General features: G+C 46.4%; 1 protein-coding gene across 21 annotated transcripts in view; it reads right to left on the bottom strand.

The window, feature by feature from the left end:
* Glut1 (Glucose transporter 1) overlaps positions 1–14,884 on the bottom strand; it is a 36,705-nt gene extending 21,821 nt beyond the window's left edge. For 8 of the 21 annotated variants that reach the window (XM_076315157.1, XM_076315143.1, XM_076315144.1 and 5 more), the window contains exons 1-3: positions 6,966–7,216; positions 4,056–4,392; positions 5–734 (exon numbers count right to left, since the gene is read on the bottom strand). In XM_076315157.1, coding sequence (XP_076171272.1) covers positions 5–726 — 722 coding nt within the window. In that variant the 5' untranslated portion in view covers positions 727–734; positions 4,056–4,392; positions 6,966–7,216. The other 13 variants (XM_076315141.1, XM_076315134.1, XM_076315153.1 and 10 more) reach the window with 13 other exon arrangements.
* Between the last annotated feature and the right edge of the window lie 2,489 nt (positions 14,885–17,373).

Genomic DNA, 17,373 nt, shown 5'->3' with positions numbered 1-17,373 from the left:
GTACCTTACAAGCAACTCCCGTAGAGTGGCTTCATCGTCCTCCTGTACCTCTTCCTGCGTCTCATTACTGAACGAGCCGCGGCTTGGGTGATGATGCTGGTGACGTCTGCCGGTCGGCCTACCGGTAATGCCGACTGGATACTGTCCGCGCAGCCCGTGATGATGATGGTGGTAATGACCTGTGTTCGTGGAGGCCGAGTGCAAGTAGCGGGCGACGGTGCTGGTTGCACGCCCCCTGGTCAGCTTGAGGCCGGTAGCAGGCGGTAGTACGGCGCCTGTACCGGACTCCACGTAGCTTCTGTGCGAGGCATACTGCTCCTCCTCCACCCTGATGATCTCCTGACGTCCGTTCGATGGCCGATCGGCCGATCTGCTGCGCGATCTCGCGCTAGTCCCGACACTTTTGCTGCTTTTGCGTCCGTTGGCGGTGCCGACGTTGATGGCGCACTTGTCGCTACCTTTGCTCTGTCTCCACCAGCTGCTACCGCCGACCTGTGCACCAAAATCGAGCCTCCCCCTCTCCCCCAACTCCTCCTCCTCTTCCTCTTCCTCCTCCTCTTCCTCCTCCTCCTCCCCGACGGCGGCACCAGCCGGCCCTGGCTCCGTATCCTGGGACCCCGAAAGGCCTGCGATTTCCTCGTAGAGGCACTCCGAATCCGGGTCCGTCGACACTGCCGCGCTCTGCCACAACTGGTTTATTGGCTTGAAGCCGCGTGAATCGGCCATCGTTTGAGCTACGCCAGGACACAGAGACACAGAGAATTTATGCAATCGGCATCGTCTCCACTCCAGGCCGGTCTTCCACGGCTGGGCCGATTAAGTACCACATCTCGACGCTGCCTTTCCGTGGGTATACTACGAGCAACGTGCGACGTGTTTCGTTTTCGATTTTTTTTTTTTTTTTTAAATTCGTGTATATTTTTTTATTACTTTTTTTTTTTTTTTTTTATTCCGAGCCGGAGTAACGGGCGCTCGTCCGTAGATTATAGATACCGACAGCGATCGTCGCTGATGCAGTTTTGCGTTTCGTGCGTGCAAACGGGGCGAACCCTTGTTCACGTTGTGTGTTCGTATCGTTGTGCAATCGCCGTGTCGAGGAAAACGGGTTTTGTTTTACGTGGCACGCCATTAACCGTGGAAAACGAGCGACGCGAGCGGCAATGTCATGCCGACCGCGTGGCGAGCAATTCGAAATTATGTAACAAACCAGAGGGAGAGGAAGAGAGAGAAACAGAGAGAGAGAAAGAGAGAGAGAGAGAGAGAGAGAGAGAAAGAGAGAGACAGAGTGGAAAAAAAAAATGGAGAAATAAACGTCTCGCGCGAGCGGGAGAAGCGACGATGGAACACGGATTCACGTGCACGTTTTATCGTATTCCCTGAGCGATTCGAGTTGACGTGCAGTCGGGCGCTAGCGCAAGAATCCATAACGGTTCATTGCGAATTAATCAGAACGATTCTCGTGTCAATTCGCTGAAAGACTGACAACGGTCGGAACGGAGGCGCGTTGATTAATTCACGCAAAGTTGCTCGATGCACCGCACACAAAAGCGACGCGACTGAAACCGGTGCAAGTTTCATGCACGCTGACAGCGACCGCTACCCGCCTAAATGGTAGAACCCTGGCGATAAACGGGGCGTGAACACCGATACCAACAGCGGAACGCCACGATTGCTGTTCGCGGCGTCGCGTCGCCACGAATGGCAGCGACACGAAAATTGTCGGAGATTTCAACGACTTCCCGACCCATCGATCGGAAACGAAATCGGGCGGACACGATGAACTCGCATCGGTCGTTTACGCGAAATTGGAAACGACGAGCCATTTGCTGCAAGATCGTGCTGCAGTAATTAAGCGAGTTGCCTGTATGCGTCGACTCGTCTACCCGACGACAATTAAAGCAACCCCGCCTAACGACCATTATTAATACCGTTCGCTGTCGTTAAGTAAATTTCAAGTTCGTCTCGGTTGCTCCGCGTCTGAAATAACGAACGACTGCCACTTGCCAACTCCACGAGCACGCGTACATCGTAACGGTAGAAGAATATCCCATTCAGTGGGTAACCTTGAAAGTCGCATACCGAGAATCATTCTGTGTAATTCATCCTCCGAGAAGCATCGGATTAACCCTTTGCGGTCCCCCGTCGAGTTCGACTCAACGACTCAACATTTCGTTCCAGACTCGATGAAAATTTGTTACAACTTCCACGAGTCCTAGAGATCCTGGGTAACGTTGCAATTATGGACACGTTCTTAGAGAAATGTTTCTTGGTAGTGTACGTAAACAGTAGACCCGAGTTATTGGGTAAATTTGAATAACATTGATACGTCGATATTTTTTTAGTAATCCGATAGTTGAAATGTCGAAAAACTATAAAATATTGGGTTGTTCGAAAAGTCATTTCGTTTTCCAAAATGGAGAATATATAATTTAATAAAATGTTTATACACTCTAAAAAAATCGTGTTTCATTTTCACAAAAGAAAAAATTAAATGACTTTCCGAACAACCGAATTGGTTTGTATCGCGTTGCCTCGACGATGTTCGGACAGTGAATGGAAGCAGGACGAAATTACGGGGTTCATAAAGTCGAGTATAATAATAAATTGTACCGGTGTATCGATGCAACATCAACGATGGTGGTTCTCTTTGAAAGTCACAAAGTGGAACTGAAATTTAGCGATGATGGTAATCGCGATAAATTTGTGTTTGTTATATAAACGGAGTACACCTGCTTAACGTATCGAAGCGATGAGTAATACAAAATACCGGAAAAGTTGCGTGCTAAAATTAACCGGAGATCTCATTAGCGCAACAAGAACGAGACAATCTTCGTTTTATCGGCAAGGTTGCAAATAATTATTCCGCATCCAGGAGCAAGACACAAAAATAAACGAAGCATTCGTTACACAAAAAGAAAGAAAGCACGTTAAAAAAAATTTGGAAACACACCGCGTTAAGAGTTATTGTAAATTGTAGAAGATTGTAAAACATTTTTTCGCGTGTTGATACTTCTCCGTATAAAAATATATTATTATCATCTATGTGCTTTCGAGCACTAAAGTAGTAAAATAGAAACCAGTCTCGTGATATCGGTGAAAGTAGTTAACTACGCGCGAACTAGCTGGAATAAAACCCTGACAAGAATTCGGACCGCAAAGAGTTGGAAAACAAAAAATTAATATCCGAAAGTTGTTCGCGGAAAGTTGAAGCAGTAGGGGTTAGTCTGGTGTAGAACATTGAAAAAGTCGATTTTCTTCTCTGCATTTTTTCAAGGTTCTAGCAAATACGTATCGATGAACGAATTGTCAAAATTCTACAAATCGACAAACTTGTGGAACTTTTGAATCAAATTTTTTAAACAACCGTCTTTCTTCTTTTCTTTCCTACTCTTTAATCTTTTAACCCAGACGATACGATATTTTAAGACGAATTAATCGATCGACTTAAAACTTTACACGTGTATAAAGTACGTGCTCCTATACCGCGCGAATTACGATTACTTCGTGTGACGAAATTTCTATAATTATTACGTAATAAACGAACAAACATTTGTCGAAAATCGAGCTTTCATTCTTGGAAGAGCCGCACCTCTGCAATATTGATCATCAATTATCGTAACAAGAATCTGTTTGCTTTCTTTTCTTATTCGAAAAACAACGAAAAACTGCTCGAATCGTGCGTATCGCTGCACATTAATCGAGAACAAATAATCGTTAATGTAGTCGAATCTACAAACACCGATGTATTGTAAAAAATATGTCTTCTCCTTTATTCTTTCTCAATTAATACGCGAGCCTAAATTCTCTAAGCCAGACAGATCCCCTTAAACGTGCGATACGAATTCTAGCAGCATCGTTATTCAAGATCCTCGAGACCTTCCATATTACGGTAATTACTTAATTATTAAGCCAGCTCGACCCGATACGTTAGCACGATAATCTCTGTTATCACGAGAAAATCGTACGTAGACGTATCCGGTAATTACGAAACAATTCGCAGGCCATCGAATGCATTGCCGGTAAATCGGCGAGCGATTAACAAATGTCTAACTCACCTTAGAGAATTCGCAAGCCATCGTGCTCGACGATGATACTATCACGCCACGACGTTTCTCGTGCCTTGGTTCGAGCCGCGAGACCTCTTGCCAGCCAGGATTCCTGCAATTTGGCAGAGACAATCGCCGTTTCTAACAGGTCGACTCGCTCGACCACGCGACAAAGAAGGTAGAGAAGGTGCAACGTGAAACGCACACGGACGTAAACGAAGGAATCAATGGGATTTCCAACGCGATGCGATCCACTGACGTATCACGAAATTTAAGGAGCCACGCGCTTCCTTCCGATGAGCCTTTTGTTTTCGGCTCGGTACAAGACGGTGTGTACACGAAGAACCTGCAAAACAAAGAAAAACGCGTTACAACGGCTGACGATAAGAAGACACTTGGAGTGGTTAAAGTATTTACGCTTTATCGGCGATATCAAGGACGGAAACTATAATTTTCGTCGTAAAAAGTATACGTTTTAAGGTCATTGCCTAAAACATCTGATTTCTTTTTTTCTTTTTCAACGAGATTCGTTCTTTTCGGTGATACACAAACGATGTACGATTTTTCAGAAAAATTACACGTAATTTCTTGTCGAAAGATTTTAATTTTTTATTAAAAAATTCCACGTTAAAGAACGACCACGTTCAGAAGCAAACGTCGATAACCTGTATTGCTTCGAAACGAGCGATCTTATCGAATCACCTGTTTATCGGTGATGTACAAATCGAAATGGAGATATCGATTCTGGGGCGATTTCGGCGACAGACGAGCAAAACGAAAAATACCGAGATCCGTCAGAGACACTGACGAAACAACCGTTTTGGCTACGCGCCCAAGATAAACTGTTTCGATTGTAATCTCTTCGTAAGCGAAGCAAATATATACGTATAATGTTTGTATACACAAAAGATATGAATAAACTGTGTCTCCGTCCGGGACAACGAACTGTTTGGAATTTATTTGTACTATGTACAAAAAAAATGTTGGGATCAAGAACTCGTTGACAATTTCGATTGTAGCCTGGGCACGTGCTAATATCGTCGCGCTCTCGATGAGTCAGAAGAAAATAAGAGAGAAAAATTGCCAGCAATACCATCGACGATTGCAAAAAGAAATCCACGGAAAATGTGCGTTGTATTTTCATCCCGACTTGTTAACGGGGAAACAGAACAAACACGACACATTATTGCCAAGGGTGTAACGTTAGGCTGTCCACTCCATACTTTAGAATCTATCGTCTATTCATTAATAATTAAAAAATATTAGATTGTTCGGAAAGTCATTTCGGAGAAAATGAAACACGATTTTTTTAAAGTGTATAAACATTTTATCAAATTATATATTCTCCATTTTGGAAAACGAAATGACTTTCCGGACAACCCAATACATAAAAAAAAAATGTTCATCGCGTATTTTTTGTGAAAAGAGTAGTAATTTTTTCAATCATATTTCATCGTTTCGCGGCGACAGAGCGTAAACGATCAGTTTCCAATGAACTACCCTGCACAACAACGAGCGAATGTAATTGCAACGATACGAGTAAACTTTGCAACGGTGTGTCATCGTTTGTCTCTGAACATTGAACGGATAACGTAAACTCGTCGCTCGATGAAAATCCCTCAACAAACGTAGAACAATATCACCGTCAGGTGTCCGCAATTGGATCATTGCTGTCCTGATACGGAGTAATTTATGCTCGCATTCCGGATTATTCGGGAAACTATCTTCCCGATAACGTTGCGCAATGCGTTTCACGTTGCCGTATTTCGACGCGCAACGCGGGAAAAAACTATCTCGATTGTCGTTCGATGGAACGCACGGCTCGAGATGAACTTGCATATTTCAACGGCGGTAACGTTTCGATTGCAAAACGAGGGAAAAATTTATATCGTTAACCTTGTTCCACGGTATTTGAGAGAAGGAGAATGTGATTGTGTGCAACGCGAAGGAAAAGTTTCACTATGTCGAAGAAACGCGAACGCGTGTCCGTGCCAACATGCCAGTGAACACGACCCGAGTAATGTGTAATTATTGTTGCCCTCAGGTCTAGTTTCCAATACGGCCTTGCTCGGCGACTCCGATCGTTCGAGTGGAGATTCTCGCGGTACACCATCCGAGATCCTCCAGCGATCGCGATCCTTGCACGAACAAGGTACGCATTACACGTTCAAACTTGTTCTACGATGTCCTAATGTTTACGTTGTTCGTTTACGAACAAAACGAATTGTCTGTCTTACGAACAGATGTAACAACAGATGTAATTGTCGCGACGGTGACGTTTCCGTTAGCTGCTGTGCAAACGAAACGATAAACGCGTGTTAATCCCTACGAGCGATACAAGACCGCGAAACGGGGAAACTTCGTGTGTGGCGAGGCGCAATTGTCTCGAAATACAACTACCCGCGTATTTATCACAAGACGAATCATCCACGGTAAAAATAGTTGGCGAAATACGACGCGGACAAAATAAGCGAACGATAAGTCGCGGAACGATAAGGCTCGGTGCAGACGTGTAGCTTTTTTTTTTTGTCGTACGATCGTGTATACGTTTCCTTGTTCTTTCGATCGGGAACAACGAAGATAGACGTACGATCGTTCGATGAAAACACGTACCGCGGTAATTGCGAACCGATGCGTGCGTGTTATTAGAACGCGGCGCGCGCCGAAACGGTTTTCAACGAAAGGTCACTGAATTCTTTAACTTTCACTTTCCGTGGATAATTACTGAATCAAAATCGAGCGGCCTTTGCAACGTCGCGTTTCACCGCTCCTCGAACGTTGTTTCCTACGAGTCCCGATCAGGCGCCTTGTATCGAATCGAAATCCAGGCCTCCGCTGGCATCGCGATCAGTGGTTCGCAACCGATCACTGTGCGCGCGAAAACGTAGACACGCCATACCATACGGCGACAGTACATACCGGTCTGCGGTCGCGAGGAACGAAAACGAACGAGAGACACCGCAACCCGATGAATCCCGAGCTACTAACGAGCCCGTAGTGTGTTCCGCGTCGAAGATTAAACGAAATCCAGAGACTTTCTCCCCTCCGCTGTTCGTTACTACGACCGATCGCTTTCATTCGCTGTCCTCGTTTCGTCAGTGTCGACCGACTCTGTTCGTCGTTCACCAGCGCGTTACGTGTCCGCCCGCTGTCCGGTTTTCCAACTAGTCTCGCAGATACCTTCTTGCTGTCTTCTTCCCCACCGTGTGTTACCAGTCTGCGTCCACTAAACGATTAAACGCGCGCAAGGGAGACGAATTTTCCTGTCGGTTTCTTCCTGCGCTTCGAACATCGAAACTCCTATCAGGGACGCCCTTGACGCGGCCGGGCCCGTGACAAATCGTCGCGCCATCTTCGTATTTTAGACTTAACCCTTCGTAATTTTGTCTAACTGTAGAACGAATTCTTTTTACCGATATTTAAATTAATTTTAATACAGCGAGATTTTTGTAGGTAATAAGTACTAATTTTCGGTACTTGAGAGTAATTCGAGTCAACGTCTACGTCGAATTGGAAATTTATTCTTCTGCGCATTTAGTATTTCTCGAGGCGAGTGTCGATAAAGATCGACTTTGTATAGAATCACCGGTTCGTTTCGACCTCCTTTACGATACCACAAGGAGAGAATGTACGATTTCGTTTAAAGTGGAAAAATCTTGAGCGACTGCTAGGATAAACGCTCTGTATATACAGAATATCCCGCAATTTGTGGTACAATGGAAGAGGAACTCTTTTTAGAATGCAAAAATACTATTCCAGACACTTGAAAACAATTATTTTTCGTACGATGCTTCATTTTCGAGAAAATTGATTTTGAAACTATAACGTAACGCATTTTCCTACGGATATTTGCAGCGTACAGAATGTATTGGAGTAATAATTTATAACCAAAGTGTTATTTATATTTACCAATTTTTCCAGTAACAGAATGCACAATCGAAATAGCTACTACGTGATCTAACAACTATCGAAACTAATTCTAATTAGTTTTGTGTATATATTTTTATTAAATTTTTAAAAAGTCACCTTTTTATAACGTTACGTACAAACGATTACGAAATTGCACATTTACGAATATACGCTTACTAATGTGCGCCAGCAAGTGTATACGTGTACAAGTAACTTCATACATTTGCTATTTAGTCACAGTAAGCATTACACGTTGCAGTGTATTTATGCTTTCACCGAAACCTCCAGTAAATGTATACATTCACTAGCGAGTGTAAACATTCACTGCAGTTTGCGCTTTAACTGCGACATATAGACAAGATAGGGACAAGCGCAGAGATCTGCGAGTCGAGATTTACCAGCAAAGCGGACGCGTGGTTCACGTATTTCCAACATCGATTTAGTCCCGTGTAAAACATTTTTTTCACGTTTTCGATTTATTCTTGCACGTAGTGTTACCTCTGTCGCACCATTCACTGCGAAACACCCTGTACGCGTATAGTATTGTTTTCTAATGCGCAAAATTCTTGGAAGCACTCCAAACGAACTGAGTACAAACGTTAAAAAATTATAATTAACGAAGGTAATTGTAACTGTTGGAAATAAATTGAAATTTATCGCTCACTTTTTCCGTTTAATTATTTTTATTATTTGTGTAAAAAGGCTGGTGCTTTTCCGAAGGTCTTGCTTTTTAGCGAACGCTTTCATGTTTGCTAAGGTGTGCTCACGGGATCCCTTAGAAACTCCGAGACAAGGGTCCTCTCAGCCGCGCCTAAAGGCTGTCTTCTCCCCGTAATTGCTGTCGCGCGAAAACAATAGATTATCGGTAGACGAAGATATATACCTGGTAAACTTTCCAAGTTCGTAAAGTTTCCGTGGTTTCGTGTCCTCCAGAGATGGACATTTATTACAGCTCGCTGTTACCCGCAAAAAAAAGTTTCGTACGAAATTGAGAATGATGTTACGCGGACGACGTATTATTCACCGCTGAAAGAAATATGAAATTTATCGATAGTAAAGACGAAGTAACGCGCATTGTCAGACCGTATCGGTTTACACAGTTACGCGAGTTTATCATACCGCGAACACAATGCGGTTGTTCGACATGGTATAATCATACATCACGAGACACAGGATCGTATATATGTTTCGAAATTATCGCTAATCTTTTTTTGTAACGCCTTGAACTTGTTTTTTAATTCATAATGTACGTTTAATATACGTTCCTTCCGTATCTAATTTTGGAGTAAGATTTAAATGTCAGGTACGAGATACACACACGTAGATAAGTACCGTAGAAGTTTGATTAAAGTTTCGGTTACATGCTAGCTGGAAAATAAACAAACTGTCGGTGACCCGTTCGAGTAAATGGTCTTTTAATCGAGTTTAATACGCGTAATACGATTTATCGTTTAAAAGTCTGGCATCCGTCTGCTGGTAGAAAGGAAATTTGTAAGTCCAAATGCGTAATCTGGACCAGAATGTTTACTCGAACCTACATTTTTTACATTTATCCGCAAATGCAAGAGAAGATTAAAATAGTACATATACTCCAATAGTACCATTCTATCGCGAGTACCTATTTCGAAATGTCCCTTTTACAAGTTTTTGTGCATTTTCAACAGATATATCGCTCCGATCATTTGCAACAAAAATACTATGAATAATTTCCTACTTTGGGAATGTCATCGAAGAAAAACGAAACTGTGCCGCGAGTATCGATATAGAAAATTTTCGTTAAATTTCGAGAAATTTTGCAAACTATGAACGCAACTACCAAAAACGATACCAATGCTCGTACGATCGATCGAACATTTCGATAAACATTATAGAGACCGATTCTTGGAAGTATCGCGTTAAACGATGTCGAGAATACGAGTTGTTCTCAAACTTTCGAGCAATGATACACGTGCGCGTATTATACCGCCGAACGAAAATTTTCCAACAAATTTATTGTATTTCGTATTTCAAAGAGAAAACCGGGGAACTGCTAACCAGATAATAGAGCACGCGAGGTGAAATTCCCATTCGCAGCTATAATAATAACTTCGTAACTAAAGTGCACACAACCGACCGAAAGTTGCGCTAATATTTTAAAATAAGGCTTTGTTGTTAAACGCTTTCGACGAGTAACAGGTGTACAACCTACATTCGCGGCATTTATGCTGTAGCGGCCTTCAGAAATCTCCGTTGGAAAATTTCTGCTAACGATGGGAACGCGAAACGGTGTATTCACGCTTCTCTGTATCGCAAGAATATCAATTGACCCTGTTCGACGATCGAATTCTGTGCCCCCCTCCCCCCAACCCCCCACCCACCCCTCAACCGCCTACTCCACCTTCCGTCAGCTCCTCTTAATGGCGTCTATCGATACGCTCGCTTTAAAATTGGAATATTCGAAACGCAACAAAAGCCCCGCTCGACAGAGACGTTGAACGAAACGTGACGCGCGATCGGTGTACACACCTTAACGTTCGCGATGGCACACACATATATATTTCGACCACTCGTGATTTAAACGGATCAATGAGATGCGCTCTCGCGAACGACGGAGCCAAGCTTCCCTCGTTTCTACACCATAGAGCGTCGGCATTGCGATGAAGACGACGCGGGGACACATTCGGGGCTTGGCAACGCGCCAACAGGTCCTTCGAGAAATATACATATATTATCCCTTATACCTATATACACCGTGCATAATATCCTCGTCGCAATATACGTAAATCCTGAAACACCACGAGCCATTTTCGCAGCGTTCCACGTAGCGATCCTTGTCAGGAAGTATGCGCCAGGTGTGCGCATTTCGAACGATTTATACAAGAGGCCGCCGAACAGAAAATAACCAGGTGCTAGGTCGCACGCGCATGGGCCCCGACGTTGAGGGAATGGAACGAGGAAGCACGATCGGCGATAAAAAACAAAAAAAAACAAAAAAAGTAGCGGTTAACAGGACGAAGAAACTTGGCATTGTTCGAACAGGGGATAATCAACGAAGGCAAAGTGCTGGTCGAGTGTGCTAGATCGGAACAAGTACGAGGATGCGCAATCACCGCTCGCCGGGGGCACGAGGGGCAATGGGGCTGAGGGTGCAGGGAGGGTGGAAATTTAGTTTAAAAAATATATGTGTATGATCGATCAAGTAAACACGAAAGTAAGTAGGTCATGAGCGTACGCTCGTCGAGCCGCACTTCTTCCGCAGATCGTGCGGGGGAAACTTCTGAAATTCGCGAAACAACTTTCGGACTCGCTGTCGGTCGCTTCGAGATCGATTAAAGAACGTTCGACGATGATCGATACTCGTTACGAAGTTGTCGCTCGATATCGCCCCCCTCCCCGTTACGAATATCGTTGTCCGGGTCGTCGGGTGAGCAAAGTTTCTGGAAACGGAACTCGAAACTCGCCTATCGTCGCCCAGCTCCGTATCCAGTCGAACTTTTCGCGCGAACACGATATCGTTGATCTTTTTTCCCGCTTCTTTTCTTTTCGTTTGTCTCGTTTCCGATCGCGGTCCACGACGCGAATTACGATTATTACGAATTTTATATTTCGGGCACGGTACTCTCCTCGCTCGATGTCCCGGTGTTAGGTGGATCGTACACATCCGGGTGCACTCCCGAAAGACCGGGGGTGTTACCTTAAACTAATCAGGAGAGTACATACGCTTTATCGTACGCGTCCCGTGCACTTAGCGCACCGAAGCCACCGAGAGCGTTGTGTATACACAGACACGCACACAGAGAGATACACCCACCAAACACGCACGCACGCACACGTTCGAGCGTGCATATGCACGCGAGGAGTATACACTTTACGTATGCATGGCATCGCGGGCACGGTATCCGCGTACACATGCACACGTAGGCTTTTATCGACGAACAAAAAGCTCAGGGGAGCATGGTGGGGGGTGGAGGAGGCGGTGGTAAGAATATTTCGCTGTCCCGTGGCCGCAGACTCCGTTGCACAGACCCGACAACGTTAACTCGTTACCGACCCGACGCGATGTCACCGCGCCGATCTTCGTTGTTCTCGGTGAATCGTTCGATTGTTTCGCAGCGCGGAACGCGCAACTCCGAGAACGATGACGCACGAGTGCACACTTTTCGTCGCGGGGGTCGAAACAGCGTCGTAAACGTCGCGATAAGAGGGACGAGCGACAGTTAACGAGACAGCGACGGAAACGAGATACGTACGTTTTCGTCCGCGAAACGACTAAACCGAGCCGTGTGCGGACCGAGAGATCGCGACCTTGCGATTGGAATCCAACGAAAGAGACTCGTTGTAAAATGGTAATTCCAAAACGGGTACACGGGCAGAACGAAACGAGAAGCACTCCGACTCGCCGGTTACGATCGTTATCTAATAATGGGAAAGAGCTCGAAACCGGACGAGAACGAGAACGTTTCTTTCCCTCCGATTTCGTGCACAACGATTCCCAACGGAATTGACGGGTGGTGAGGAGGAGGGGAATGGGGGGGGGGGGGCACACCTGCATTTCCAAGCAACACACGATCGCCGGGCATCGATTCGAACAGAAACTAGATACGTATGATTATTCCCCGGGCAGGAGTATTACGACTCGCGTGTAGATAAAGGTACCGCGACAATAGGCGCGGTTTTTGCGAACGGATCCGTGGAAAGGGGTGCGCGTCGTGGTGTCTGGCGCATCGATTCGATCGCGATCCGTACGGAAGTCGCCCGATGGAATTCCGTTTCTATACGGAGCCAGATACGGTGAGACGGGGGCGATAAGGGGGAACGAAAACGAAGAAATCGCATTTCGGAATCGCGCGATCGTTGTTCTCGTTAACCTACTTACTTTGTTCACAGCATTCATTCATCCGCTTCGCGCAACGCGCGTGGACATATAGATATATGTATGTACGTACATATTGTACATGTACGTGTATATAAATATATATACAGACACACAATATACGTGTACAATATACATATATCGGTGGAGGGTGCATTCGCGCATTCTGCGCGAGGATCAGGAACGACGAGTCTCTTCGTGTCATGTTTCGTACGCAAATGGCGTTCGAATGGTAACGGCACGGCGGCGGCGGTGGCGGCGGTGGCGGCGGTGGCGGCGGTGGTGGCGGCGGTAGCGGTGGCGACGGCGGCGGCGGTGGCGGTGGTGGCGTCGACGGCGGCGACGGCGGCGGTGGTGGCCGCTAAGCTTCGTTATCTCCGCCCAACCTCGGCCTCGTCTCGGTTATCTTGCCTTGCCCGCGTTACCAAGTTTCGCGAGCCTGGCGCCTTCGTTCACCGCTTCGAGCGAGCGCGGCCAGGATCCCGAGGCGGCGATCGAACGACCGCGAGGCCGCGGCCGTGTAATCGTTTCCAGGGAAATCGATCCCCGCCAATTAACATGGGCGAGGTTGAAGCCGTGTCATAAACCGCCAAAGACCCAGCGTATGCTCCGACCCGTGGTATCACGGTGCACACACTGCACACGGACGAGGCCGATGGGCGGTTAAAGTCATTGCATACGCGTTTTCACCACCCAACGAAACGTCCGAACCGAGGGATTGGATTTCGCGTGTCACCGCGAACCAATGACTCGCTCTCGGGTTTCGAATTCGCGACGATCGGTGACGGATTTCACGACCAACGGTTTATATCCATGGGTGACGTTCGTCGATGGGTTGGTTGGCTCGACCCAGGAACGCGGGGCCGTGTTCGTTCGTTCCTAGGCCGATCTTGCCGAGCGCCGCGGGTGCCGTCGTCTTGTATTATCGATTGACGGAGGTTATGTGGAGTCGAGTCGTCGGGGCACGACGATCGCGAAGAACGGAACGAGAAATCCTATTCCGATCGTACACGCGACCCCGAGAAAACGAGATACTCTTTTCCACCGTTCGCACGTCTTCCTCCCCGTCTTTTTACTTCCTTGATCGTCCTCTCCCTCCCACCCTTTCACCGTTTCTCTCTCTCTCTCCCTCTCTCTCCCCCTTTCTTCCGCGATCTCTTTTCTATCCGCATACCGTTTCACTCTCTCCCTCTTCCTCGCGTTATTCTTCGGTGAACGGGTTTCTCCTAGAGGAACCCAACGACGGATACGAGCGCGATGTTAAAGGATCGTAACGACGTGGGATACTCGATGGGGCTGGGCCGTGAACGGAAATTATAAATAATCGCACTCACCCTTGGACGGGGGTTAGACCGTCTGACGAGTCGCGCTGGAAGCCTGTACGGCAGCAAGGGTAATCATGCTCGCGGCGTCGAAAACGGTAGTATTGGCAGTGGCGGGACTGGCGGTTGCAGTCGCGGCAGCGTTGACGGTGGCGGTAGCGGTGGTGACGGCAGCGATAATAACGGCAGCGGTGGCGGTGGCGGTGGCGGTGGCGGTGGCGGTGGTGGTGGTGGCTGTGGCGATGGCTGTGGCTGTGGCGGTGGCGGTGGCGGTGGCGGTGACAGTGGCGGTGACGATGACGGTGACGGTGACGGCGGTGGCGGCGGCGACGGCAGCGGCTACGACGACGTCGAGGACGTTGTACGCGGACGCGGCACTGACGGTAGTAGCGTTAGCAACCAAGTCACTTTCCTCCGTACGATCCGGGGACACCATCTCCTTGCTCGTCCGATCGCGTGCACAACCGACGACGATGCCGACGCCCGCACTGGCCACGACGCACTGTGGTCGCGCTACCACGAGTACCATCGTCGTTGTCTCATGGTCGTTGTCGTGTCTGCGCTGACACACCGTTTAGGGAATCAACGGGAGAACAAGCCGGGACGTTCCGTTCCGTTCCGTTCCAATCCAGTCCGGCTCGGTCCGGGACTAACAGTGACTCGAAGAAGGCGGTGGTCGTCCCCCGATCGACTGCACGACACCGATGCTCGATGGCAGGAGACGCCCCAACGCGGGGCACCTAGTTCGACGTATGCCGAGCGACGGCTCACCCTGCGATCCGTCTGCGCTCGGCCCGACTCGCGCAGTACCGTAACCACCACGGGTGCTTGCCTACCCAGGACCCCCGAAACCCCTACTCTTTTTCCCTCTCTTCTTCGCTCCCTTACCTCCTTTCTACCCCTCGACGATCTTTACCGCCGAGCCACGGACGGCCACTTAACCGCGAAATTTTGAAGAAATCCCCCCCCCCCCCCCTCTATCCATCCCTTTCTCTCCATCAACCCCTTCGGGTTTGGGGCGTTTTCTATCCGGTAAACGATTTCGTCACCGCTTTGTAAACCCCGTCGATCGGAACACGGTACGATCCAACGATCCGATTCGCCTCTACCGATTCTCGCGGGAATCCCCTATTCAACCGCGGTGCGAAAACGATCCTATCCACGCTTTAAAGATTCCGAACGGATATAGGTTGATCGATGTTCCCGTCCGTATCTATGCGCAGTGTTTTCGAATTTAGTACGAATCCCGTCCACCGTGAAACGTTAAATGGCGAATCGAAGAAAGAGCCCCCTCCGATCTCGTAGGTGGGAGAAACGGTTTTACGAGTTGCGTGTTTAGGAAGTCAGGGTTGCGAGTCGAAACGCTTCGAATAGGTTACCTCGTAACGGGGGCAAACGTATGGAATTGTTTTAGTTGCGGGCACCAGGAGCCCTTCGGGGTGACCTGAAGCCGTCGGGCACTCGGCGGCAAAGCGGGGGGTTAAGGAAGCCCTTGAAATCAATAGCCAGTCGCTACTGCCGCCGCCACCCTGATCAGGCTGCTCTGCGCTGTATCCGCCGCTCCACTCTCTGCCATCCCACCTCCCTCTTCCCCGATCCTGATTTATCTGCACCTCCTACCTGACGAACTTCTATTCGACTTTAGTTCGCAGTCGAACGTCTCGGTACGAGTATCGTTCGACGAGCTCGATCAAAGGGGATCACGTGTCGGTGGAGGAACTGAATTTTATCTACGAATGGCTATGTTCCCTCAGATGCAACCTATCAGGGTGCACTCGTCGCGTTGTTCAGAATCGTATGACAAATTACCCCCGTTACGCGTCCCGTAGATGGACTCGATAGTTTCGAGAGAGAGAAAATATTATTAGCCTTCGCGTGACGCATGAAGGGGATGATAATGAACAGGAATACGACGAACGTTGGATATTCTTACTCGCACGAGTCCTTTGTCGAATAATTGATACGTTACTTTCTATGGGTATTCAGAGTATTTATTTATACCATCAAATTATATTCTAACGGACGAGCTCGTTCGATTCGAGATCTGAAATTTTTATCGTTGCGTCGCGAATCGTCGTTCGAATCGAATCTCGTGTACCAAATATTATGAATTTTTTAATCGACAATCCTTTGTTTTTCGGCATGTCCTTGCTTGACCCATTTGATGAATATGAAGGGTGAAAGTGTACGAGTGCACATGCACCGGAGAAGCTAGTCCGATTAGAAGTTGACTCACACTACTTTGACTCGCATATTCAGTTTTCAGGAATGAAAAGTGGAAAATTCATCGGGAAAAATTATCGCGCAATAGCTAATCGATCGAAGTTATATTTACACCGGTCTAATATTATGCAATATCGAATAACCTTCGTAGTAATTGATCGATGATATTTTAAGTACAGGTATTACTCCGTTAACGTTGTTCCGCAATTTTATTTCACGTATGTAGTAAGAAAATTGAATACTACATATATATATATATATATATATATATATATATATTTAGAACAATTCTTCTGTAATACGTCCGCTAATACGTTTTTGTTATAATATCGGTATAATTGCCATTCCTCTACAACTTTTGTATATTTAATCATATTTTTTATTTACACAATGGTAATCTTTTCGTTCCGTTTTGCGAACTGCGTTAACGATATTTAATTCTAGATTATTACATTTTCTTCGAAACGATAATAATGTATAATAATATAGAGGCACTCCACGATGATTCGAGAGTTCAAACGATAATCAAATAGGATTTAAAGAATGCTCGCTACGCTCTACTCCTTGACGAAATAATTTTGTTCCGATACATATTTTACCAACGAACGTTTAATAGGAACGTAGGAAGTGTCTTTGCGCAGAGTAATCGTATATTTATTTACCGAAGAATTCTCAAACCATTTCCCTAACGTACCTCTTATAACCAAACAAGAAAGCAACTTATACTTGCACCTTAGGCATACATTGGACAATTATTCGTTAAAGATATGTAAAACGATGAAATGCTTTAATAAATTTAATCGAGAAAACTTGATGCATTATGCAATGTCTGCGATGCACAACATTGTACGAGCATCATCATTCTACCAGTTACTGATAACTTATTTGACCTTCGATTTGAATACGATTGGAAAATACAACATTTAAAGAGACCTCCAAATATCCGAATCAGAAGCTCGAAGAATGATGAAAATATCTAACGATATAAAATCGGTATTCAATACGTGTATTCAAATATATA

The sequence above is a fragment of the Ptiloglossa arizonensis genome, chromosome 6 (assembly GCF_051014685.1).
Source record: "Ptiloglossa arizonensis isolate GNS036 chromosome 6, iyPtiAriz1_principal, whole genome shotgun sequence".
In the NCBI taxonomy this organism is placed as follows: domain Eukaryota; kingdom Metazoa; phylum Arthropoda; class Insecta; order Hymenoptera; family Colletidae; genus Ptiloglossa; species Ptiloglossa arizonensis.
Note: the sequence above shows the minus strand (reverse complement) of the source record. Positions and strands in the feature narration are given on the sequence as shown.